Raw genomic sequence first — 25885 nt, forward strand, 5'->3', positions numbered from 1 at the left:
GGACTAAATTTTGTCTAAGTATCCTTAAACAAACTTACACAAACTGACTAAGCCCCACAGTAAGCTCAAAAAAGCTTGTGTTGTGGGTAGTAACTCAGACTATATACACCGTGGGCTGATAAAACCCGACAGATTTTATTGTATTCTTGACCGCATTTAGAGACTAAAATGTGATACAAAGTTTCCTGAAATCGGTCTTGTTTTAGAGATAATGACAATTTTTGTAAAAAATTATTTCTGTAATAATTTAGTGAAATACGCATTTTTGGCTGCAATGCTGCCACTATGTGACTTGGTTTAGATACCTGTTGGCAGACATAAAAGTTTTATAAGAAACTCGCAATTTTTAGTGTAAATAAAAAAAAAGTTTAGTTATTCGTTGTAACTAATTAGTTTTTTTTTCGCCAAGCTGTAAGAAGAAATAACGTGTCGTATGAAGAAAAAGCAAAAAAAAATTTTTTTGTCTGATAAAATTTTATTTTGCCGAATTTTCCCAAAACTTATATAATTTTTTTTACTCCTCATGACCTCAGGAATGCGTGGTTAAAATCTGTCGGGTTTTACCAGCCCACGGTGTATATAAATTCTTAAATACCTACATAAAAAATACTCATGACTCAGGAACAAATATACATATGTGCTCATCACACAAATAAATGCCCTTACCGGGATTCGAACCCAGGAGGCCAGGACCATCGGCTTCATAGGCAGAGTGGCTACCGACTAGGCCAGAGGTCAAGTATGAAGGTAATTATCTTCCTTGTTTCATATATGTATAATGTACATACACTTACTGCAAGCTTGCATTTCCATGAGCTTGCTGTTCAAACCATTGCTTTCTATAAATTTGCTGAAACTTAGTGCAGTATTGAGACCTTAAAATCAGTTATGGTTTCTATATTGATTTGCAGAGATAAGCAGAAGACAGGGAGGGAGAGATTTACCCAGCATTGGGTTATGAACTAGGATCTTAACAAAAAACATTATATTTTCATATCAGTTTTATTCATTAGATGCCACATACATACATCGTCATTAAACATAAAATGCTAACTACCTACTGTTAAGTATTGTTGTTGTAATACAAACAAAAAAGTACGGTCAAACATCAAACTTTTCAGTTCATAAACATTAATATTAGCTGAATAAATTAATAATCGTATTATAGTTTGAATTAAAATTAGTATACCAACCCAACCAAAATATTATTTATAGTTGAAAACCTGATAACAAACTCACAGATACATATTTGAGTATAAGATGTAGTGAGTAATCTTTTACCATCGTATTTTTACGAAAACGCACGAGGTGTCTGTGTCAAGTACAAAAAGTACTGAGGTTGACTGAAGTAGGCAGACAAATACGAACGTTTCCGAGAAAATACGATGACAAAGGATTGTTCACTACGTATGTAACCTTGTGTTTCAAATAGTGACATGAGCATCATTGGGTTATTAGGCCAGCCACTCCGGCTTGCTCTCATTCATAATCGGCCATATAACTGGTGCGTAGAAATACGTGAACAGCCAAGTGAAGAACAGTGTAGTGATAGTGGGACCAATTCCTGCTATGATCTGAAACAAAATCTTTTATTTGAACGGAAACTAGCCCAGTATTTACAAACTTTTATTTAACTTGTCTTGTTAGTATGTATGTAGGTTTGTTTGTAAATTGATTGACTGAAAAAAAATTGATTAATGGAGTGACTGTTATCTCCGAAGTTTACCGAATATAAATTATAAAATGTTTACACAATATTAACATTACTATACATTTCACAGAAAAAATATAATCAGACCTCTATCTTGGTAACTTTTTTTTTAATAAAAAAAAAAACATTTTCGATTTCTGTTTGGAATTTAACCAACTTTACGTGTGTTTATTACACTTGAAATTTCTATGACATTACATTAAAGACACCTTTTTAGGGTTCCGTAGCCAAATGGCAAAAAACGGAACCCTTATAGATGTCCTCGTCATGTCCGTCTGTCTTTCCGTTTATGTCATAGCCACTTTTTCCCGAAACTATAAGAACTATACTGTTCAAACTTGGTAAGTAGATGTATTCTATGAACCGCATTAAGATTTAAACACAAAAATAGAAAAAAAAAACAATAAATTTTGGGGGTTCCCCATACTTAGAACTGAAACTCAAAAAAAAAATATCATCAAGCTCATACGAGTGGGGTATCTATGGATAGGTCTTCAAAAATGATGTTGAGGTTTCTAATATAATTTTTTTCTAAACTGAATACTTTGCGCGAGAGACACTTCCAAAGTGGTAAAATGTGTGTCCCCCGTGTAACTTCTAAAATAACAGAATGATAAAATTAAAAATATATATATTATACATTACCATGCAAACTTCCACCGAAAATTTGTTTGAACGAGATCTAGTAAGCAGTTTTTTTTAATACGTCATTAATGGTACGGAACCATTCATGGGCGAGTCCGACTTTTGAAATCTATTCATAAATTTATCCTACTATATGCTCTAGAATCAACTAATTTATGTTGACTGACATACCATATGCGAAGTGGGTATATTTGCGGCGCTCTGAACAATGAGGTTCCCTGGAGTCCCCACCGGTATCATGAAGGCAAACGACGCGGCGATCCCGGTCGCAATGTTGTACCACAGCGGATTCACATTCACATTTGCAGCCTGCGACATAATAACTACAGTCAGCATCAGAAATAGCGGCTCAAACTACGCGTCATTTTCTAACAGTTTAAGAGGGGGATAACACAAAATTGTAGTTTTTATATTGAATTTTTAAACATTTTAAACAAGGGCAACTGGCATGAAAAAAATCACTCTAAAATTACACTATATTTGCGAGGAAAATACTATACGCACACTATAAGCACAACATAGAAATAAATCACGAAAACATTTCTAATTTTCATTTATTTTCAATTTTATATCGTTACCCTATACGTACATGCTATTGAAGTATAATTTTAGTATAAAATAGCTAGTGTAATAGCCGAGGGATTTCACTAGCAAAATTTTAATTAGAAGTCTACTTTCAGAGTTATTGAAATAAAACGTTAAAAGCTACGCAATCGCCAAATCTTTCGTCGAACTATATATCGTATCTTTTGTTCCTTTCTAATTTCTTGGCATTTCGCCCCAAAAGTATTCCAGGGTGGCAGATAGTTACTTTTCATCAGCTATAGCTTGGTAAATATGTTACGGGTAATGTTAGAAGGTTCATGCTTCTAAACGATAAGGGTATTATAAATAGATGGAATAAATATATAAAAAACTTATATGAGGGGTCAATGCTTATTAGACACAGAAGATATAGAACCTTAAATAATAGTTGATAAACATAGAATTGGCCCGGATATACTTAGGGAAGAATTTGACAAGGCGTTAATCGGAATACAAAATGGAAAAGCCGCAGGCGATGATGGCCCATACATTGAATTCATTAAGAATGCAGAATGTGATCCCATTAAAGAAGAGATTTTTTTCGATAACACACTCATTTGTTCGTTTGTACGTAGCACATGTTGTGTTACAATTTACTCCAAAAAATATAACAAAATCTATAATGTTTCATACTTAAATACACTCCAGGTATCGGGGACCTACTATCAGTTGTAAAAATATCGGTAGTTATTTTGTTAGCAAATTACATATTTATAGGCTGTGCCATTAGAAAACAAATACAAAAAACTGAAGAAGGAGTCCAATTTAATGGGGAATGAATAGTATTTATTAGATTTGCGGACGACATAGCAACTGGGCCCAAAGTTCAAGTAAAAAAAAAAAGAGTGATGGAACAGATGGAACAATTTTTTATACAATTTGGATTCAAAATTAACACTACTAAAATTAAAACAGAAATTGCTTCAACATTTCGCCCAATTAAGGAAGAACATCAGAGGGACACATATAGAACAAGTAAACAAATTTAGATATTTAGGCAGCTAAATTACATAAGACAGATGAAATAGTATCAATGATAGCAATGGATAAACAGCTTTCAACGCCCAAAAAAACATTTGCTGAAGGCTTAAATCTCTCAAAATACGAAAACACGCCAAATTAAGATATACATCTTGAGCATCGCTCTATATGGGTGTGAGACGTGGACAATGAAGCAGAAAGATAGGAAACGATTAGAGGCTTTTGAGACGTGGTTGTGGAGAAAAATAGAGAGAGTAAGTTGGATGGAGAAGAACACGAACGAGGAAGTACTGTGAATTGTTGGAGAGAGGAGAAACTTACTGAGGACCATAGAGAATAGACGAGGCAAAATTATAGTTCACTTGATAAGACGCGACACTTTCTTTAAAACTATTTTAGAAGGCAAGATCGAAGCTAGAAGAGTAAGAAGAAACTCACGAGCAAACTTCAGGCAGCAACTTATAGGAAAAGCAAATGTCGTGTCTTACAGGGGCCTAAAGAACTTGGCCAAATACCGACAAGAGCCATGCTCTTCAATGATGATGAATGTTAGAAGGTAAGTTTACCCTGATATGCCTAGTATTATCCAAGCCTTTTGAGTAAAGTCCGAAAATTTAAACAACATTAATCTGTATTTGGCTTTTACCCGTACATATTTAAGGTTTTTTTTTATACTACGTCGGTGGCCACCAAGCATACGGCCCACCTGATGGTAAGCCCTATGAGCAGGGTCTAGTGTTATTTGGCTGCGGTTTTCTGTAAGGTGGAGGTACTTCCCCAGTTGGGCTCCGCTCTAGATCTGGAATGATATCCGCTGTGCTGTGCCCTACCACACAAAGGGAGATGACATTCACAATGCCCATACCTCTCTTTTGGACGTAGTTTAAGGACGTACCCGGGTCCAATAAGAACGTACCCGGGTCCAAAGGACGTACCCGGGTCCGCCTAACACTGGCTGGATAATATTAGGTGTTTCATCATCACTTCTAACATTGTTGACACCCTCCCAGTGTTGGGTAGACCTAGATATATACGGATAAACGCCGAATACAAATTAAAGTTGAATTAATTTTCGGGTAAACTTAAGTTTACGTAACTTTCTAGTATTGCCCGTAACATTTAAGTAAACAAAAAGTTTAACTTAAGTACTTGGTAATCACTGATAGCGCACTTCACTCAATCAATAACGGCTAAGTTCATTATGAGTACATGTTCTATAGCTACTCTAGCGCCACTCTGGAGAGATTTGGAACTGTTATTTATTAGCTGACAGCTGGACACTTTTGCAACTGTTCTCCCATAAGAGTTTTCTCCTTACATCTACCCATCTTTAATTCTACGGTACAAGAAATGTTTGATATAGATAATACAATATCTTTCTTACCAGCTGCATTGCTATTGGCGTAATCACGTTGCAAACGGCTACGTTTGAGGCAAAATTAGTAACAAAGATTGTAAAAATGATAATTATGAAAAGAATAGCTGGGTTGGGCAGGCCCTCCAATTTCTGTAATCCTTCTCCAATTTTTCCATTCAAATCGGAATACTGCTTGCCTGCCGCAGTGGACAAGGCAAAACCTCCAGCTAAAAGAAAAAAAATTGAATTATTGAGAGCAGTACATTATTTTGTTGCACTTCAAGTAATATTTTGTAACGTTAAATCAATAAGGTATTTGACTACTAGTCAAATCAGTTTCTTTTTCCGAACTGTCAAAACGATTTGCCACTATGGAATTTATATGAAACACTAGCAAATGACGTCACGGTCTAGTAACCTACTCTTCATAGTTCTATACGAATTATAAAATGTAATAGTATCTAAAAATAACTGCTGTCAACGTCTCTCTATTAATGTTATGGTATTTTATTCCGTGCATGGTGTGACATAATTTATTTTAAATACAGTCAAATACCCTATTTACGCTAGGTTTTCATGGAATTCAACGGTTTGTATCAGTACACAGCCTTAGAAGGTGTGTAAACTGGTCTTTGTGTTAGATATTTTGACAGGTGATAACCAAGACTCATAGAGTCTGGAACAGGAGTTAAATTTAATGGAAAAAACACACAGTTTATTCGCTTTGCTGACGACATCGCTGCACTGGCATCTTCATCAAATCAGCTTGAAGAGTTACTTAATGAAATGAACACAGTCTGACGAGTTTGGCCTAAAAATTAACATAAACAAAACTAAGATACTTACAACTACAAAACAGAATTCCAAAAAAAAAACCTCAAATAAACACCAAAGACAAAATCCGATAATTTTAAATAATAGTACCATAGAACAGGTCAAATCATTTAAATATTTAGGCAGCATAATTACTAGTGACTCCAGATGTACACAAGATATTACCACCAGAATAGCGATAGCTAAAAAAGCTTTTAACACAAAAAAGTGCCTATTTAAAGCCCGAATATCAGGCAATATACGCAAGAGGCTCATAAAAGTGTACACCTGGAGCATAGCACTATACGGAAGCGAAACGTGGACAATGAGGCAACGTGATAGGGAAAGGCTGGAGGCTTTCGAGATGTGGTGCTGGCGGCGAATGGCAAAGTTCAGTTGGATGGAGAAGAAAACAAATGAAAAGATTTTACGCATGGTAGGAGAGGAGAGGAGTTTGTTGAGAACCATAGAAAATAGAAGAGGAAAGATGCTTGGACACCTGCTACGACACGACGAATATATCAAGAACATAATTGAAGGGAGAGTTGAAGCAAGAAGACGGAGGGGGAGACCAAGGAGAACCTACATAGATCAAGTAAAGGAAAAACTCAACGTCATGTCGTATCAGGTTGTCAAGGAGAAGGCAGAGGACCGACACACATGGAAATCGCTCCACCGACAAGAGTCGAACTCTTAAATATATGATGATGAACCAAGACTCACTAACTCTCGCGTCCAATGATGGTCCCTATGATAGTATATTTTTTATATGGAGTAACTGATACGTAAAATGTTTGTAGATACTTTTTGCAAGTTCAGCACATTAATTTATTTACAAATGTAACATTTCATGTATAGTTCATGTCATCCACGATGACGCGCAGATTTGTTAAATCTAACCTTAAATTACATTACAATACGCATCAAGGCACACGTCTTCGTAAATGACACGAATTCTAATTCTTAATTTTTTTAAAAGATAAACCCAAGTAAATGAGACCTTAGGGAGCTGTCATGGGGACCATCATTCGACACTTGAGGTGTAGGCATAGAGCTGGATTGTCAAAGAAAATTTTGTAGCCACAGTAAATTTACTGCCCTAATATAACTTTAGACACATGATTAAAAATTTTAAAACACTATTTGACTTTGATCCTTATTCTTTCCCTGATGTGTTAAATATCAAAAAGTGGCGCCATCTTACGGGGCTTAGGCCAAAGGTTGTGGCACCATCGCTCGTAACGATGCCGCCATACCTTTGGCCTTTGATGTATTAGATGGCGCCACTTTTTCGTTTGCCAAAAGGACGAAATTTGCTTGTATCTTTATACGTATAACCTATCAAGGCATCCTTAAGGCAAGCGAAAAAGTGTGACGTTTTGCCGGCCGCTGTCACAATTGTTACAGTTCAACCCGCTTAACATGGTCACGCACGTGCACATACTATTTCCCGTATAATTTGCAATTTTAGACTATGGTAACGCCAACGGCACCAATCAAGAAATATTTAAGAGAAAAGTTGGATTATTTTTGATATTCGACTGATACCCGTAGGTACAATTTCTACGGATTTACGCGTTAAAGGTTGAATGCCCTTATCAACTTTTATGATTTGAACGTATTTATTGAAACACACTGCAATATAAGTCTTTTTTTTCAATCATTGATACTCGTGCTATTTGCTATAACTATGGCGCTATTTCTTTTTGAACAAACAGAAATTTCACGTCAAACTTAAGCAGCTCTATTACTCTTGTTTATGGTAAAATATTGTCAGTGTTTAATAATAATAAATTAATAACTGATATTTTTATTGGTACTTATTTTACGGGATTTGTGGTTTCCGTTCCACTATTGGTGTCGTGTCCATTATAGGGGTGTTTACCATAGGCTCTACACCTTGTTTACGTAATCACTTTTTCACGGTTAAATAATATGTTTTATCCCTTGAGACACGTTATTAGCGTGGTTCTTTGAATATATTTGAAAAGCCCTCCGGACCCTCTAGCATGTTGAGTTCCCGCGCGCGATTTCATACTGAAGTAGCGCTAAATGAATGGAGTTGCGTGCAAGAAAGCAAGTCATACTAGAGGGTCAGGTTATAATATCCACCGCAACCGTGGAATGAAAATAAAATTAAAATCTGATAATTTTTTGATTGAGTAATCAGTAAGTAAATATTCTTTATTGCTGCAATAGCAATACATTTTGCATGTAAAATCATAATGAAATTTGATTAAAGGTCAGTTAAAGTAATCAAAAAGCATAATAGACAGGCACCAGATACTAACCAAGTAAAAATGCAAAACTGTACGGCAAAGAAGCATTCATCACATCCCAATTAAGGCAAGACGGAATTCGCCCCTTTGGAAGTTCGTCGACAACTGCATAAAATATCAACATTAAAGGATTTGCCACACTGGGTGCATTCTGCGGTCTGCGGTCAGATCAGGTCAAATTGAAATTATGTAATGACCTGACCGAAGACCGCAGAATGCATCCAGTGTCGCAAATCCCTAAGAGCCTGATAATGATAGGACTAGTTTTCCCATGACAACCGATACTTTAGATATTTAAAACTTTGTTATTTCTACTCAGCGTCATGAGCTTTTTACTAAAGTAAACCTTTTGAATGCCATCTGTCAAACCCAAGAACGTCATGCACACGCCAATATCTCTGGCATGAGCTACTAAATATTAACTGTAGTGGAAACGTTGTACGTTACTTTAACAACGTACGCCATAGCCCGTTAGAAGCATTCTTGGCGCCACGGCCACGACTTCTTACGACGCCTTTAACCTTTTGTATGCTCCTGTCAAAAAATTGCCATTTATACAGGGTGCCATATAATTAATGGATAACCTTCTAACCACCGACAGGGCACCTTAGGCTGGTCCAGATAATGCCTGGTCCTAATAATAAGATAGGCTGGTCGAAATAATAAGGTCTAGTAAAAGTTTTATGGTTTTCGAGATAATCGAACTTTTCTGTCTTTTTTAATAGCTAGCATACTGGACTTTAATCACCATCTATTAATTACTGGACATCCAGTATAGGAATCATGACAACTTCGTGTTTAAGTTGAATATAAAATAATATGGAGCATATCTGCTCCCAAGCATACCAAAGGTTAAGGGTTCTTGGCGTTCAAAGGGTTAAGGCGCTAAGCAAAGAATTTGGTACATTGTTCCCTCGCCTTTTACGTCTATCACAAGCGCAGGTATATTGCTATTCCACTGATAATACCAGCGATTGATGCCATTGTGCAAGCGGGACAGCAGTATAATTATGGACGTGCGATAGAGATCGGCAAAGGTCGGTCATAGTACGAAATTCTCCGTGTATAGCGTCCTTACTTTAATTTTGAACAGTTCCTTCCGCTATCTTTATTAATGGTATAGGTTTAGACAAATGAGTAGACATAAGCTACCTAAAGTACTTAGTACTTGTAAAAAGTTAGTGGATGAGCGTTTCTTAAAAAAATCCACTTTCATTATTTTTGTATTTTTCATAAATTTTATGTATTTTTTTTAGTCGGAATCACGAGCTGTTTCGATCCTAATGGGATAAAAAAATGTCACAGATTATTTTTCCTATTGTGTTCCCAGGTCCCCATATACTTTGTACGGCGGTAACAAATAGGAAGGTATAGAAAATGTATGGAATTTTTGGGACACTTTTTTTCTCCTATAAAGATGAAAAGGGCTCGCGGTCCTAAAAATAAATAACACAAAAGTGGCAAAAAAGGTCACATAAAACGAATCGCTCGGATACACTCTATTTACATGCAAAAATAATAATTCAATAGTTAGGTACATTTTACTTTATAGTTCTGAAACATGGTCGAGGTAGATGGAAATACCAGCATTAGAAATATAACAAATGTCGCCGCTGCTGAATCTCTGATACTGAAACACACACACTTAGACTGTTAATATATTATGGGTCAAAGGTTCTCATAGTATCCACTGCAAGGCAGCGGAGCGGCGAGCGAGATAAAAATCCACCAACAGACTTGCATAAAATCTCCGCTCCTTGTTGCGCTGTGGATTTTCACTTCGCTCACCGCTCCGCTGCCTAGCTCCGCTCCAGGCAGGCTGATAAGCTACTGGATTTTATTCATACTATTACTTAATAATATAGAAGAGTCATAATATTACTATTATGTAAAATTAGGTTTTAAAAAAAATAGTCTAAAGCTACATAATTTGTATGAGGCACGGTTATTCCATAGGAAAAGCACAGAAATTTGAAAATGGAGTATCTCTGTCCTTGTCCCGAATAATGCAAAATCGGAACATCGCTCCCGGTAGTGCAATTTCCTCCAGGGCAATTCTCATTATAAAACGTCACAGAATCTGCTCTTTATCTCGTAATACAGGCAAATTTATATTCTATTAAATTCCATTCGTAATGTACAGCTCGCAGTACAATATGTACCACTAGTAGTAAGGTACGCACTTTAAAATAATCATCTCTGTTGCCATTTTACCTTCGATCTTTTGAAATGACGACTGAAGGTCTAAGCCGTTAGTGGCAACCTAATCATACTTAAATAAACCTTGTATTTAACTACAGAATCATCAATGTTTAGAGTTTATAGCACTCGATGAGAGTCATCTACTGTGGTCTTAGAATCCCTTCTAGTTAGCGGGATCATAGAAAATTTGACTAGGGTTTCTATACCAAAATGTGATGAAAACGTTTATAAAGTTAAATACATCGCTAGTAGTCTCAAAAAAAGAAATGAATGCTGGTGGCTTGCCATTTAGAACGGCTTTATTAAACTGCGCCCTGCAAATATAAAATAAACCTGTCTTTTTCATAATCTGCATAGTAATAATAACTAAGTATCCAACATACAATTTTGCGTTATCAATTCCATAACCTTCTCTTATTCTGTCAGCCCATCCAGGAAAAACTTGAGGTGATCGTGAAAAAAATAGCAATATTGCTAAGCAGAATAGACAAAGTACCATCTGAAAAAGACCTTACACATTAACGTTTCGCCTAATAAAGGCATGTTTGACTGAATGCTAGGACAAACAACATTATTTTTTGATAAAAAATGATTTACATAGAGGTACGGTAAAACTATCCAGCTATATCAATATCCCAAAATCTGACAGTTGGATTCATCAGAGTTTGAAGTTACTCAAAATTAGTTGAGAGACTCGTTTTATCTATGCAATAATTGTATTGAAAGTGTAGTAGTAAGAGAGGACCATAGATATGTATGATCTAAGGAGGGAACTTATTGACTCGAGAAGGCGCTACAACCACACCTAAATATCAATTTTACCTACAATTAACAATGTTGAAGCTTTTGCTTTACAAAGATTAATTTTTCACAAAACGGCCCTCTAAAGAGCTCGTATTAAAATGCGTCAACTTACAATTTCATGGCAAGACATTGGGCCAAGATCCTTAATGTCACTTTCAACTCTTTTTTTGGCAGTTGTTAAGCCATCAGCGGATATCTTGACACTTTTAGCAGCCGCACTATTTGGTCTGTAATTATCAAAGTCAAATTATTAGGTGGGTAACTCTTTCCGAGCCACTCTTCTATGGCTACCCAAGAAGGGTAATAACGGATTAATTTTAAGCTAGTTCAAAGACCATACATTTTTTCTTTGTATATCAGTACGTAGGTATCAGCTTCTTGAAGTATGGCATAAATCGTTAAATAATAACCGTAGCTTAACATTAAAAATTAAAGCCAAATTTGGCGATAATCTGATTTTTACGACCTTCTCCCACATCCGGTATTTATCCCAACATTCCCTATTAGGCTCTTAGTAAAGTGTCAACTGGGGCCCATTTCTCAGTCTATACTTATTAGTGTGTTGCCATGGTAACCCATACGATTTGACAGTTCGTGGACTAATAATATTAGTTTAATAGTTTTAATACCGTTCGAAAAATGGGCCCCTGGAATTTTAAAACAGCTACTATATACTGATGGGTATTGATTAAAGGATGGTTAAACGCATTTCAACATTTATTATTCATTATCTGCATACTTTCATATTAGTTAATTGCAAAATAAGTCATCAATATTTCATCTTAAACAACATTATTGAGCAAAAAATAAAAAAAATACTCGTGTTCATGAGACGCCATCAACAAATTTAGAAGTTGCCAACTAGGTAAGTACAAGAATAATTAAATTACTTTTATACAAATCAAAAAAGTGATATGTACAATTAGAAGTGCCCAGATACTTTCCTGGCGGTGGAGGTACAGGATAAATACCTACCTATCTAATAAGTATTTCACATTCGATAACACCGCGAGTTGTCAAGTATTGTTGATTTGATTTTTACCAGATTCAAATTGACCCTTATACTTACAGTTAAGGCTACCAGTTAATCGATAAGCCTTAGCTTCATAAATATAACTTTTAAAAATAAGTAACGTTATTCCGCCTATAATACGCCATTTTCACTTGTTTTACAAAAGTAATATTTGTTAACGGTTAATACGCTTTACCACTTGAGACGCGTTTTTAGCGTGGTTCCTCTCGAATCTTTTAATGCGGCTTTTTCTGTGCTTGCTCAAGTGGTAGGTATTTAGCTACATTGCACGGAAAATAGGAAAACAATAAGTTGTTTGTTTTTTTTTTTACCTGAATAGTCCCATGTAACATATCACAAGGTAAAAATACATAAACATATTGATCACAATCATGAGCGGTATAGCGAAGACAGAAAACAGGGGAAAAGATATATATTCCGGCGCCGTAGGATATGCACTGAAATAGATAATTATTATCATTAAATTTGTTCAGGCATAATAACACATTTATATGCTACATATACTATGACACCCACTTTGTCAATAGAAAAAGGCGGCAAATACCAAAAATGTAGGCGCGAAGAGTTGACTGCCAATAGAAAATTTGAATTTCGCGCCTTTTTCTACTGACAAAGCGGGAGTGCCAGAGTACGAGTATAAATCAAATAGCGCAGAAAAAACGCTGTCGTCCACAAGGCGACAGTTACGCCACACGCCAGTTGGTTCCCTCCGTGGCAGAAAAGGGAAACGATAGCAAATAGAAACGAACGACGAGCGACACGTTTTGTAATTGGCAAAATTTATATTTATAACGTTTGGAATCTAGGAACGACACATACAGGCTGTTATGAAAGACCTACGGAGCTGATAGGGTCAATAAAATGAAAATTTAAAGTGCCGAATCTTGAGCCGGGGCTTAATTATCAATGGTAGAAAATTGCTGCTTTTTATACCCTCGGTATTAAAAACTCAATTAACGGTAATAGGATGACAACTTGACCCTCGCCACGGTAATAGAAGACTTGTGTATTTAGGTTCCAATATGTTTTTACACCAAATAAAAATGACTTGAAAGTTACTTATTTGAAAACTTCTTTTTTACCACAGTAAAAGTCACGGTTACCTTATTTGAGGTTTAATACGGTTACCACGTTTACGTTAGCAACTGTGTGTAGTTCACGCAGTCTATAACGTAAATTTCAACTGTCAACTTGTGATGCGGCCACTGATAGCCCTTTTCGCGCTTGACGATATGACAATACAAACTTTGTTTAGACTTTTAGTGCACATTAGATAACTCACGTAGCGAAGAGTCCTTTAAATACTAAATTAGTTGCAGTGCCAACAAGGGTTCCAATGCCACCTAAAACAATGAATTCACATTGTAGTTTTATGAAACTAAGGAAGTGAATTTTATAATAGGACCACACCAATAATGTTAAGGACATGACTAATTATGTACAGGCACTACGTGCAATTATTCGCTCAATGCATGATTGTGGCGTCGCCCTGGTGGGTGTGGGACATATTACTTTTGACAGTTGGCAGCTGGCAAATATTATGAAGTTGTCGTCCCACGAAAGATCATATTTTCACCATGTCGTGCGTTGACGTCCCTTATATTTCCCAGACAAAAAACCAATAATACTCACCATTGGTAGCTGCATATGTGATACAACAAAAGTAACAGCTTGTTAGAGGCGTTGCCGTTTTTTCTCCCGTTTTGTCATTGACATTGTACATTTTGAAAAGTTTTTGCTGAAAAAAGATACATTTGCTCATTTTAAATTCAGTTACTAAATAAATTGAATTATAAATAGATACCTCACTGTTTATCGTGCGACCATTGAGTCAATTCAACTGCTTTTGTGTATATTATATCTGCTACTTTATGATTTAATCATCATACACACACAGAACCACACGGCCAAATTCAAACAATTGCTTCTAAGGCGAAGTTTAGACTAGCAAAAACATGTATGCAATTTTCATTTTCATTACATTGCGGTATCTGATCAAACTTTTGGATGCAGTTCTTACGCGTAGTAGTCGGCAATCGGCAATGTAATGTAAATTGCTTGCAAGTTCTTGCTAGTCTACGCCTCGCCTAAGATATCACTGCAGTATGAGTATTATATTCTTTGCTGTATTACGATACTGATCTGCGTCAAATGTGACATTTTTTCGGTGAAGAAATATCACTTTTGACACTGACAGACCATTATGGAACCGCAGTGATCTCTTAGAAGCATTGTTCGAATAAGTCCGTAAGGAGTTATAACGTAAGGGCAGAGTGGTTTTATTTGAGTTTGAAGTTAATCGACTAATTTTTTTCTTTCCCGCACTAATGCTGTTTCCCATTTTTTTTTTCTGACCCTAATCTATATATCCACAAGAACATCTATTCCTCTTCACAACATAACGAATAAAATCGACGACTCAAGTGAATATAATATTATGATTTTAGTAAACACATCCAATGAACAATTTAATACACGGAAATCGTACCAAAAAAGAGATGTTGCCTTACATCAAATAAGGTAGTTCTGTTTTTTTTTTGTATATATTGGTTATGATAAAAACGTATTGAGAAATCCAAGTTTTCCACCTTGAAAGACCTTCGGGACATTTCATATATACTATACAGTAGCAGTAACAGTGAGGGAAATTGTTATAACTCGTATCTTTTGTATATCTTTGACGGACCAGGCTGGGCCTCTGAATCCATAGCAGTCCTTTTGGAGGCAGCTTGCCGTGGTAGCATTTTTTTATTGACCTGATCAGGCAGGTCAAAATTGTCATCAGAGTATCAGTGAATTATCAATGAAGGGTTTATTAATGTCGGCATACATCAGGTCTGGTATATTCTCGCAGGATTGGCCATTGCAGTATTTGTAAACAGCATTTGAATCCTGCTTTCCTACAACGACGACTGCTGGTACAACCTTTTTTGCAGTTACCTACAGTTAGTTAATAATTTTGCAAGCCTTTGAGAAGCCGTCTCTTTGAAACTATTTGGCTTACTAAGACTAAATTATTGACAATTAATGTATTGCTGGAAAAGGGTGGATAGAAGTAGCGAGTAATAGAACAACCTGGATTTCTTTGGAGGAGGCTTTTACCCGAAGGGGGTCCACACAGATTAAAAATAATATAAATAACATAATTAAACAAAGATAATAATGTAATAAATAACGCCGGGCCGTGCTCGTCGACATCACCATCCCCCATGATGAGAATCTCGTGAAAGCCGAGAAGGACAAGTCTAGTAAGTACCTAGACTTGGCTTACGACATAACCGCCATGTGGGATGTTGATTCGACGATAATTAGTCGTTTCAGCGAACGGTCTCATAGCGAAGAGTCTCGACCTTCAGAGACTATCGCTAGGTGGTTGGATCAAGGTTCAGATACAGAAGGCGGTGGTCTTGGACACGACGCGGATAGTCCGGCGGTTCCTTTCTCTGCGGCCCTGACCACCGGCAGCTTGGGCCCTGCCCCGCTGCTGGCGGCACCCTAAGTTAGGTTTTTTATAATGTGTTAATATTTTTCCTTTAAATTTTGTTTATATGTATTATTAATTATTAAACTTAGCATGCAAGAATCAATTTATCAATGGAAATATTTATGTGTAATTTAAATTTAATTCAATCTGTATGGAATTAATAGAGCTCTATTCATTCATTCATATTTAATTGCAAAATTCGTCTACTTAAAAGTCTGCCTCGTGACTTTTGCAGGGTTTCTGGTGGAAAAAAATACATAAACTGAAAAAAATCCTAAAATTTAATGTATTTTCATGATCCGAAAGGCTTTCGAGGTGAAAAACTTGGATTTGTCATTACCATTTCATCACTACCAACATATAAAAGCACTACCTCATTCGATGTTAGGTAAAATGTACCAATTCCACGCTACTTACACTTTCGTAAACTTTTAACAAAGCAAACACTATGGGCACCATCATAGTAACAGCGGCGGTGTTCGTAATCCACATCGATATGAACATTGTCACGGAAGCAACAGCAAACAGCATTCTGCAATATTAATAAATGTAACAAGGGGGCAAAGTTGTTATTTAACCGCCCGTGCTAATATTAACACCCGAGCAAACGAAAGCTTCCAAAATTGAACCACGAGCGTAGTGGTCACTAGTGGTTCTAAAAGTGGAATCTTGAGCGTAAAAAGCTCGAACCATGAAACCCCCCGCAGGTTTCAAGGCACGAGGGTTAAAAAAACTTTGCCTCCGAGTGAAACACAAAATCTTTCACCACACCAACGCGAGGAAAATTCTAACTATAAAATACCAAAAAAAATCAATCCAAATCATATCTAAAAGAACGTAATTAAAATAATTTAAAAGTTCACTCTACCAGCTAACATAAGGAAATAACTCAAAATTTGCATCTGATTACTTTGCCAACCAGTTGGTGTGGTGAAAAAAAAATAATTATCCTGTGTTTTTGACATTAAAGATTTTGAATTGAATTCATTCCTCCGGTACATCAGTCGGCACGCAAACAGCACATCACCTATAAGACCTAGCTAGATCGATTTTTCGCCCCCGAAAACTACCATATAGTAAATTTCATCGAAATCGTTAGAGCCGTTTCCGAGATCCCCAATATATCTATAAGAATTGCTCGTTTAAAGGTGTAAGATTAGCACATTACGTAACTATATCGAGAATTTAAAGGGCCATAAGTATGTACTGTAAAGCGTTGTACGATACATGTGCGAATAGGTAATCCGCAACTCGTGTCGATTTATGTGTTTTGTTTATTTATTACGGTATTCTATTTTTCGCACTTGTATCGTAATGTACTATAAAACACATATTGCATGGTTACATTCATATAAACAATGACTTAAAAATTAGTGACGGTTTACATGTGCCTGAACTAGGATTCTAAAATACCGATTTTAGGCGAGAATTGTAAATATATACGTAGCAGAATCCTAACCGTGAGCTGGACGTCGAAAAAACGTCCTGTACAAACTTGTTCCTATAGAGAAATCAGAAAATAAAGAAAACAAACCACATATTACGTAAATCTGATGCGGAAGTGACATATACGACCGTTTATTTGACAAGCAAGTGACTATTATTTACACTGACCCGTCTCTCCTGATGCAATAAGACGCGCATCGATCCAGAGGCACGGTCTGATTAAAATATGTACGTAGTACATTATTGAAAAAGCTAGAAAGTGACTAATAGAGGAGCCCTCAAATATACGATTCCATCTAATGCATTTTCGGAAAAAAGTGATGGAGATTGATTCGTATCTTTGTATTTAACCCGTATCTCTGAGAGGTAATTAATTAACTTTACATTTTATAATATCTTATTCAAGTTTTTACCTGCTTAAAAGGAAATTCCAAACGACTAACCTTTAAATTTCATCCGAAGTCATATACTTATACTCCCATTAGGACCGTAAGACGCTAGAAGTTAATCGTAACATCGCGCATAGGCGTTTTTAATTATACTCAGACATACCCACTTTGTCGCTTTTTTCTACTGACAAAGTGGGTGTGCCGAAGTATATTAATGATTATAATGATTAAACGCCGATATGAAGTTATGAAGCCGCTGGTCCCAGGTTCAAATCCTGATAAGGGCATTTATTTGTGTGATGAGCACAGATATCTTTTAAAAGCCCCTTACACGATAAGTTTCTGAACATATAAACAATCTTTATTATCTTTTAAAGGATTAGAAGCACTACCATAATGAACTTGGTGCGTTGAGATTGGTTAAGTATCCACCAGCGAGTGGAAAGTAAAAGTAATAACCTAGTACAACTAAAATATTCTTGGATTGTTAGGGGTAACCATTGAGCGTTACTTTTTAGTCAAGATTTAGATTTAGACCATTTTTTGCCACATTTCCGAGCTGTGGTGTATTTATTTTTTTTCATTTTAAGTTTGGTGGCTTTGTCCGGGACGCAATAAGTATCAATATGCGGGCGCCTTCCCTTTTGCTAGTGACCGAGCAGGGCTGGTACTGCAGGGAGTGGCGGCAGAAACTAAAATATCTATTAATTAAGGGGGTCTCGGCTCCCAACCCAATACCACTTTGTGGTATTCGTTGTCGAGATTCTTAAGTCGTCAAAGGCGCGTGGGATTTCAACGGACTCTTACTACACAAACAAAGAAGTGTAAGTAGTGTAACATACGTTTTTAACGGTCGGTGACGTGGATGCAAAATCCCTAGAGTTGGAGGGGTCATAGGCTTATAGACGGCGACTGCTGACTAGCAGACGGATCGTACGCATGTTTGCCACCGACGTGGTGTAAAAAAAGCGTTCTGCCGTCACGATCTAAATCGAGTAAAAACCTTTATGCACCATATATTTCATCCATGCCTGATGTCTTACTTATAGTGCGAGTATCCAATGACCTTGATGGCGTACAGGGCCATGCGCTTGTGTAAACCGGATTGCTCCACCGCCGACGCAAGCATGATGCTCCCCAAGAACATCATTACAGAATCCTGAAACATCGATTTAGTTAAATTACGGCGGCAGGTGTCTTTATGCCATATTTGCGCATATACACTTCTGCTTCTTTTTTCAATACTAAACAGATATAGGCAACAAAATTAGATGGAGTAATAAATCAAGTGAAAAGTAATCATTGATAACCTAAAAATGCTTTGAAAACGCCTTTCAAAGCATTTTTAGGTATATATAGATATCATATACGAAAGAAAAAATTAGCAAGTCCTCCATCAATGTGCAGGGTTGGGCTTGAACCAGCGTATTCTGGATTGGCAGCAGCCGCCATAACCACTAGGCCACCCAGATCACAGCAGTGCTGGTCAAAATGTACAATTACACAACGAAGGGCGGAAAAATATCTGACACGATCTTATTTGTAGAGCCATAAGAGCGTGCCATATTTGCCGTCTTCGAAGAGTATTGCAGGTGGCAATACATTGGATCAGTGATAGTATCAACGATTATTTATTAGCTACGTCTCTATTTTTTTATTTATTCACCTCATTAGCAACAGAAAAATTTAGTTTTTTTCCATTTCTCGGATTTTTACTTATGTTCTGACTAGCAGCCGTTAATAAATCAGAACTAAACGTACGTTAACAAAAGCCAAGCAAGTTATCCGGGTAGACATGATGTCGGTTAGCGGGAAAACAATGAGGGGAATGAAAGACGTGACGGCCAACGGGATGCATTCGAATACCCAGTACACGGCCATCACGCCCAGGGTGTAGGCACACCATTGATACTTCTGGAAATAGATAAAAAAATTAAGGAATGTTATTTATTACTTACGAAGGATTTAACTTCATGCTCTCCAGCAACCCCATATTGCGTTTTGGCATTTATTATAATTATGAGGAGTACACAATTGGTGCTGAATTTGTACTAAAATTTTGACCTCGATAGTTTGGGAGTAATATAGTAAAGACCAAATGAAGTTGGAGCTGCTGCTGTAGAGCATCCCGTCTGTACCACGTAGTAAATTCCAACATAGGCTTCAACTTTTCCAGCCAATAAGAGGCCGGAATATTTTGTTCTCATAAATATATTCCTAAATAAGTAAATTTTATCTAGTTTAATAGGTACCTCTTAGTTACCAGGAAATTAAATAAAGCTAACAACTCTCGGCATTGGTTTAAATTGCTTGTATTGTGGTACCAAGGTCTTATGAAAGATACAAAATCGTGGTAAAAGTATAAATTACGTACTCAACAATTTCACAGAAAAAAAAATGACCTTAATGGGATCTCACAAGATCCAAATTTTGACGAGGAGATATAATTTGCAGGTTTTATTTGATTAATCACTATGTATCTTATGAGTACACAATTTCAAGCACTTTCCTGCTGCCTTCACCGCATCTTTTTTAGACTTCAACTGGTCATATACGTAATTCTAAATTTGCTTTCTTGAACAATTTATCTCGATTGAACACAAGAAAAATTATGATGAATTTATTTTATAAGATGGACACAGGTGAAAAAAGTACTTAATGAATAATAGCAAATTATAAACTTAATCGGTTCCGTCGATTGGCTTACCTCCGGTGGAAAAGGCGCAAGAATCGAAATAAAAATGAATGGCACTACAAAAGCCACTACGCCCCTGTAGTGGGTGCAAAAGAACAGCTTGAATTTCTTAGACACGGGAACTGGAGACTCTGGATCTATAGCCGGCCTCCGAAAAAACCTACAAGCAACCAGCTGTTAAATCATGGGAAGGAAAAAAACCAACGATCGTGGTCGAGCTTGAAATAAAAATGGACGGTATTATAGCGGCGATACTGTGCGGTAACGTACAAGTAATTAACAAGATCGGGGTACTTGGATTGCTAGAGTGAGGATATATAGCGTGGATAGTCGGGTGGTTCCTATCTTCAGCAGCCCTGATCCCAGGCAGCTTGGGTTCGCTGCTCTCGACACCTTACGCTGTGTTAGATGTATTTTTAATTATACTTCATGAGAGTATTTTAAAAATCTACCCTTAGACAATAAATTTTCACACGCACAATAGGGATGTTTCTTGTAAATTATTTCATACCACGCATGAAATACACCACCACCACACCACACCACACCACACCACACCACACCACACCACACCACACCACATAATTATTAGAAAAAAAAATCCTATTTAATAAATCGGATAGAAATAAAAATAATAAGTTTTGGCAATACAATTTTTTTGGAACAAGTTTTTGTAACTGACTGTACTCTTCTTTCCACGGGCTACTAATACTCATCAAGACAAAACCCCCCAAACACAATTAGGTTGCGTTGTATCATCACAGATTTCCTATGGCCACCTCCTGTCTCCATCATCAGACCAGCTCGATGGTACCATAATATTGCATTGTCATCCGACTTACATGTGTATGCAAATTTTCAGCTTCATTGGAAGTCAGGAAGTAGGTCAAATTTAACTTGCAATATTTGACTCGTACAAACATACGAGGGTGGGATGATAAGTAAACCTTAGTTTTTAATTGCGTTGAATTCTGACGTCTCCTGGTGATGTCAGGCAAAAAAATGCTCCTTAAATTTATGATGAGAATTACAAGTCAAAATAAAACATTGGAAATACATTGGGACGTGATTATTTTTAATTTCAATCATCATAATACTTTATTCGTGAAAACAATGATAGCTTAATTTTAAAGTCACTATTTCGACATGAGAAAATATCAGGTGTTTTCTGGGGTAAAAAAATTGTTACTGCTATCATTCTAATGACTTTCATATAATGTAAACCTTTGAACTAAAATTATATTTTTTATACTTTGTACTATCTCGTCTCGTTTTAAACAAAAAATAATGTTCAAGTGAATTGGTTTATACCGTGGCAGCTCCAGCTATCCTCAATACGAACCCTCTTTTTAGCATATCTGGCCACTGCGATATAATTATTATAAGTGTCTATGTCACGTACTTAAAATTATTGTCATTCTTTGTAATTTCCCAAAATCAAACAATATAATTTATTTAGTTTTATCAAGCGTTTAGACGTAATCCGCCGTTTGTGCGACGGAGGCAGCGGCAAGCGGCGTCGATAGGTGGGAACGAAAGGTCGGGTCGCTGTGTTCCACTCCATCCTATGGCCGCCGCTCGCCGCTGCTGCCGCCGCACGATGTCGTGACCAAGCCGTGAGAATGTACTCCTTACATCTATCTACCCTCCATTTCAAACAAATTGCATAATTGTTTACGACATGACTCATGTCATTCGGCTGTCAACAGTTTGAACGTGCGAATGTGTTTGAAATTACGTTCAAGGGAACTGCCCACTTTGAAAAATAATTGATAATCATATGTACAGTAAAAAAAAATCACTATCCCTGAAACATAAAATTATGACAGCTGTCAGAATACCACGCAATTAAAAACGAAGAATTAACCTTATAGGGACCGTGCGCGTTGGAGGGTCTGCCATCTTCTGGCCTGAATCGGAACCATTAACATGCACATGTACACGTCACGTGTTTTCTTGTGCATAGTAGGTTCTGCCATCTTGTGGGCTACATCGGAACAAAAAACATCACATTTACGCCTCGCGCCAAAAATCTGACGGCTCCTGTGCTGCCTCCTACAGTTCATGCACGCTCCCTATGTATTTAAAAAGTTTGATATTTAAAACATACTACTTTATTTTTATAATCGTCTATCTGGGGTTCTGGAAATTTGAATTTGCTGGCGTGAATATTTTATTGGGTTTTCTGCCATTTAAAAATATAGTGTTATTTTTTTTTTTAATATCCTACTTTTGATTTCTACCTAGTAATTGAAGTTTTAGTATAAAGTAGCAACCCGTGTCGAGAGTCTATCTATATGTTTTCGCATTATTTAACATTATGTGCTTTTAAGGACTAAAGTCTGTAAAACTTTACTTATTAGGTAAACCATTTTGGTTTACCTATAATGGAGTTGACCTCTAAATTAGAGAATTCCGAAGACTCCAATTTTTAACATCATTACCAAGTGAAGATTCTATAAATAAAATAGAAGCTGTTTATTCTACTTACATTTTTTTTCGCAATTAATACAGCGCGTAAAAATTAACGAGTTAAATTGAAATGAAACAGACCATACACAGACGATAGAATACCTATTGAATTTTTGTTTGGCACCACTTTGACACTATATTTTTATTTTTCATACAGTAGCATAGACTAGTTATTTTTTTTAAGCCAGATGTACACAATGGTCTAAGGCGCCACCATCAAGCCACTACTGTCTTGGGGCTATTATATTCTTTGTTCTAGGTTCTGGTTTTGTTTAAATATATAAATCTTCGACTGACTTTGAATGCCCTAGACTAAAAGTCAATATTGAATTCGTTTGACCACACTGCAATACATACATGTACCATAGCCCATATAGTCTAAAAATCTAGTATCCAGATGTATAAAAAACCAACCCAATTTGTCAAAGTGTCATTACTATTGAATACATACTGAATATGTAAAAATAATATTTACAGTGCATCATATAATTTTAAATAGTAAGGAATAATATTGTCAAAAAAAAAACTGAAATCTACCTAACTACAAATACATCGCAAAATTAAGCAAACAAAATTGGCGTTTGTGATAGATTTAAATTATTGCTTAACAGCAATCATTTCAATGTATCACAAAATAGAAGATAACGAATAGTTAGGTATTCATGCAAATATAATAATAATAATGGTCCATCGCTCTGGGATACACTGTAGACTGAATAAATTGCTAAGTTATTTGAAATGGACTTTGAAAAGTTTAAAAGCGGTGAAAGCAGACGGTGACGTCGCTTTATTACGGTGAGATCTAAGGCAAATTGCAAGCAATACTATACTGTTTGTCAAGGGGAAAAGAACTGTTAGGTGCGGTAGCATTGGTGGGCTCGTAGCCCGGCAACAGGCAAGGCGTGTTAGCTGGACTGTTATTCGCACCGCTTACTAAAGGCAGGTGAGCGTTCGTCACAAGCGAAAAAGAAATTCAGAGATGTATATGAACTATGCATAATCAAAGATCGTGCTTTTACCGGCGAAAGCTTGACTGCGCAAGAAAAGCGCGTGGAATAGGGCGGCCGATTCGCATGCGGTTTCAGTCAGTTCCCGCGCGATAGCTGGGCGGAGCAGTGTGTTGCCGTCGACTTTCTCGCGCCGCCCGCTGCCGAAACAAAACTGATATCGTCACCCGGCCATCCTGTGTTCACAAGTGTTCAACATGACTCGTTAAAGTGTTAAAATGCAACTTTTCATTTACATGAAAGATGACTGAAGCTATAAAGTATTTATGATTACTTTGTGCGGGAGAGATCTGGCAGCTCTGCACAACTCTATCAACAGGTTAGTTTTAACTAGCTGTTATACACGCTGAAAATGTCCAATGAGCCATCCCGTTTGGCAGCTGTGACAGCGCAGGATTAAGCATGTTTTAATTTATTTTATTGTTTCTAGGATTGGAAGAAAACAGAGATTTACACTCGTTTTAACGACTGTAACGCCGTAAAAAACTCTGGTAGGTACGCTTGCGTTTATGTTTGTTATATTAAAGAACTACGATTCAAAGGCAAAGCTATCGAATAGGCTAAATTAGACTTTATATTCTTCAGGAAATTGCATTTGGTGATTTCTACTTCTATCACAAGAGTCGATCGTGAGGTCCATAAGTCAGCCCCAGCTCATATTTATTTTTATGTGTATACATTGTACATACATCACTCTTAGGTGAGTAAGTAAGTAAGTAAATATTCTTTATTGCACCACAAATAAAACAAATTTAAAAACACATAACACACAAAAGGTGAGATACAATTAATTTAAATTCAAAATTTGTAAGCATGCGGGGCCTGATGGTATATATAAAAATCATCTGTTCGTATTTCTTTTAAAAAATCTGGGTTTCTTCAACGTTCACTCTACAAAAATGCCGGTTGTGTACAAGTGTGTAGCTAGTGTTATATATAAATTCATGTTTGAAACAGGCAATTGTTAGATTGACTTCAACTGCCAGGAACTGTGGATTTGAGTACAGCGAGTTTAAAAGCTATATTGGAATCGAACTGAACTGACCTTAGTAGAAGAATATAATTATTCCTATTAATATGTCGAGGACTCATGGTATAGTTTCATTAGGCGAAATTTATTTACTAATAGTAAGAAGTTATCGATTGATAGTAAAAGAGATGTAAACTCTAAGAATGATCATACCTCCTAGATCTAGATTGACTGTTGAAATACGTGGTGCCCCATGCTTTGCAATCATTGAAAATAAAAAATTAAAAAGTTTATTAGGTTAAACATTATACACTTCGAAAAACATTGGATTTGGATCGTCCTTTTAAGTAAATATATACCTGTATCAGGAGAATCTGCTCTTTCCTAATGTATTAGGTAGATATAAAGATTAAACCTTAAGCCATTACTATTAAATATTTTCTGTGTGCGTGTGTGTGTGTGTGTGTGTGTGTGTGCGTGTCTGTGTGAGTGAGTGATATTTACTTTAGATTGGATTTGGATTTTGGATACTACTGAATTTTACATTGGATTGTCAAACGTACACTTTTATTGATCAGTACCCCTAGTGTAAATAATTTCGATTTCGAAACGTCACGTACGCGTTTGCGTTAAGTCTCATTTTGTATGAGTTTTTGAACAGCGCGCCAAGCGGGACGTTTTGGAAAGTCAAATATCTCATACAAAATGACACTTAACGCAAACGCGTACGTCACGTTTCGCTGTCGAAAATATTTACACTAGGGGTACTGAGCTACATGACCACAGTACGGAAGCACGAATTTGTTTCACGTATAAGGCAACTGCTAAATATGTATGATCCTATGCATTGTCACATTCCCGTTACAAAATAAACAGCTCTTGACCCACGTGAACGTTACCTTTGTTTACGTGAAGCATTTACCGGTCTTTCCCATTTATTTGTAAAACCTTTATTATCGAAATGTTTAACAATTTACCTTCTCACACAATTATGAATAAGCTATGTCCCACA

The 25885-nt window shown here is 36.5% G+C and overlaps 1 protein-coding gene across 2 annotated transcripts; it reads right to left on the minus strand.

The window, feature by feature from the left end:
- Window positions 1–965: 965 nt before the first annotated feature.
- Window positions 966–24152, minus strand: LOC133533159 (protein I'm not dead yet-like). Of its 2 annotated transcripts, XM_061872116.1 has the most exons (15): window positions 23916–24152; window positions 20437–20584; window positions 19491–19643; window positions 18773–18888; window positions 16312–16426; window positions 14043–14148; window positions 13693–13753; window positions 12722–12847; window positions 11490–11604; window positions 10957–11072; window positions 9910–10001; window positions 8384–8476; window positions 5307–5506; window positions 2528–2665; window positions 966–1574 (listed from the first exon to the last, which is right to left on the minus strand). In XM_061872116.1, the coding sequence occupies exons 1-15, from the start codon at window positions 23969–23971 to the stop codon at window positions 1455–1457; spliced, it is 1755 nt and encodes a 584-aa protein (XP_061728100.1). In that variant the 5' UTR covers window positions 23972–24152; the 3' UTR covers window positions 966–1454. The 2 variants fall into 2 exon arrangements, with proteins under 2 accessions (XP_061728100.1, XP_061728101.1); XM_061872117.1 differs by lacking the exon at window positions 19491–19643.
- Between the last annotated feature and the right edge of the window lie 1733 nt (window positions 24153–25885).

The sequence above is a fragment of the Cydia pomonella genome, unplaced genomic scaffold, assembly GCF_033807575.1.
Source record: "Cydia pomonella isolate Wapato2018A unplaced genomic scaffold, ilCydPomo1 PGA_scaffold_100, whole genome shotgun sequence".
NCBI classification, from domain to species: Eukaryota; Metazoa; Arthropoda; class Insecta; order Lepidoptera; family Tortricidae; genus Cydia; species Cydia pomonella.

Coding starts and splice junctions, on each gene's coding strand:
- LOC133533159 (XM_061872116.1), bottom strand. CDS start 23,971: ATGCGAATCGGCCGCCCTATTCCACGCGCTTTTCTTGCGCAGTCAAGC. Junction 13,754..14,042: donor CACATATGCAGCTACCAATG/GTGAGTATTATT, acceptor TCATTGTTTTAG/GTGGCATTGGAACCCTTGTT. Junction 11,605..12,721: donor TGTTACATGGGACTATTCAG/GTAAAAAAAAAA, acceptor TGATAATTACAG/ACCAAATAGTGCGGCTGCTA.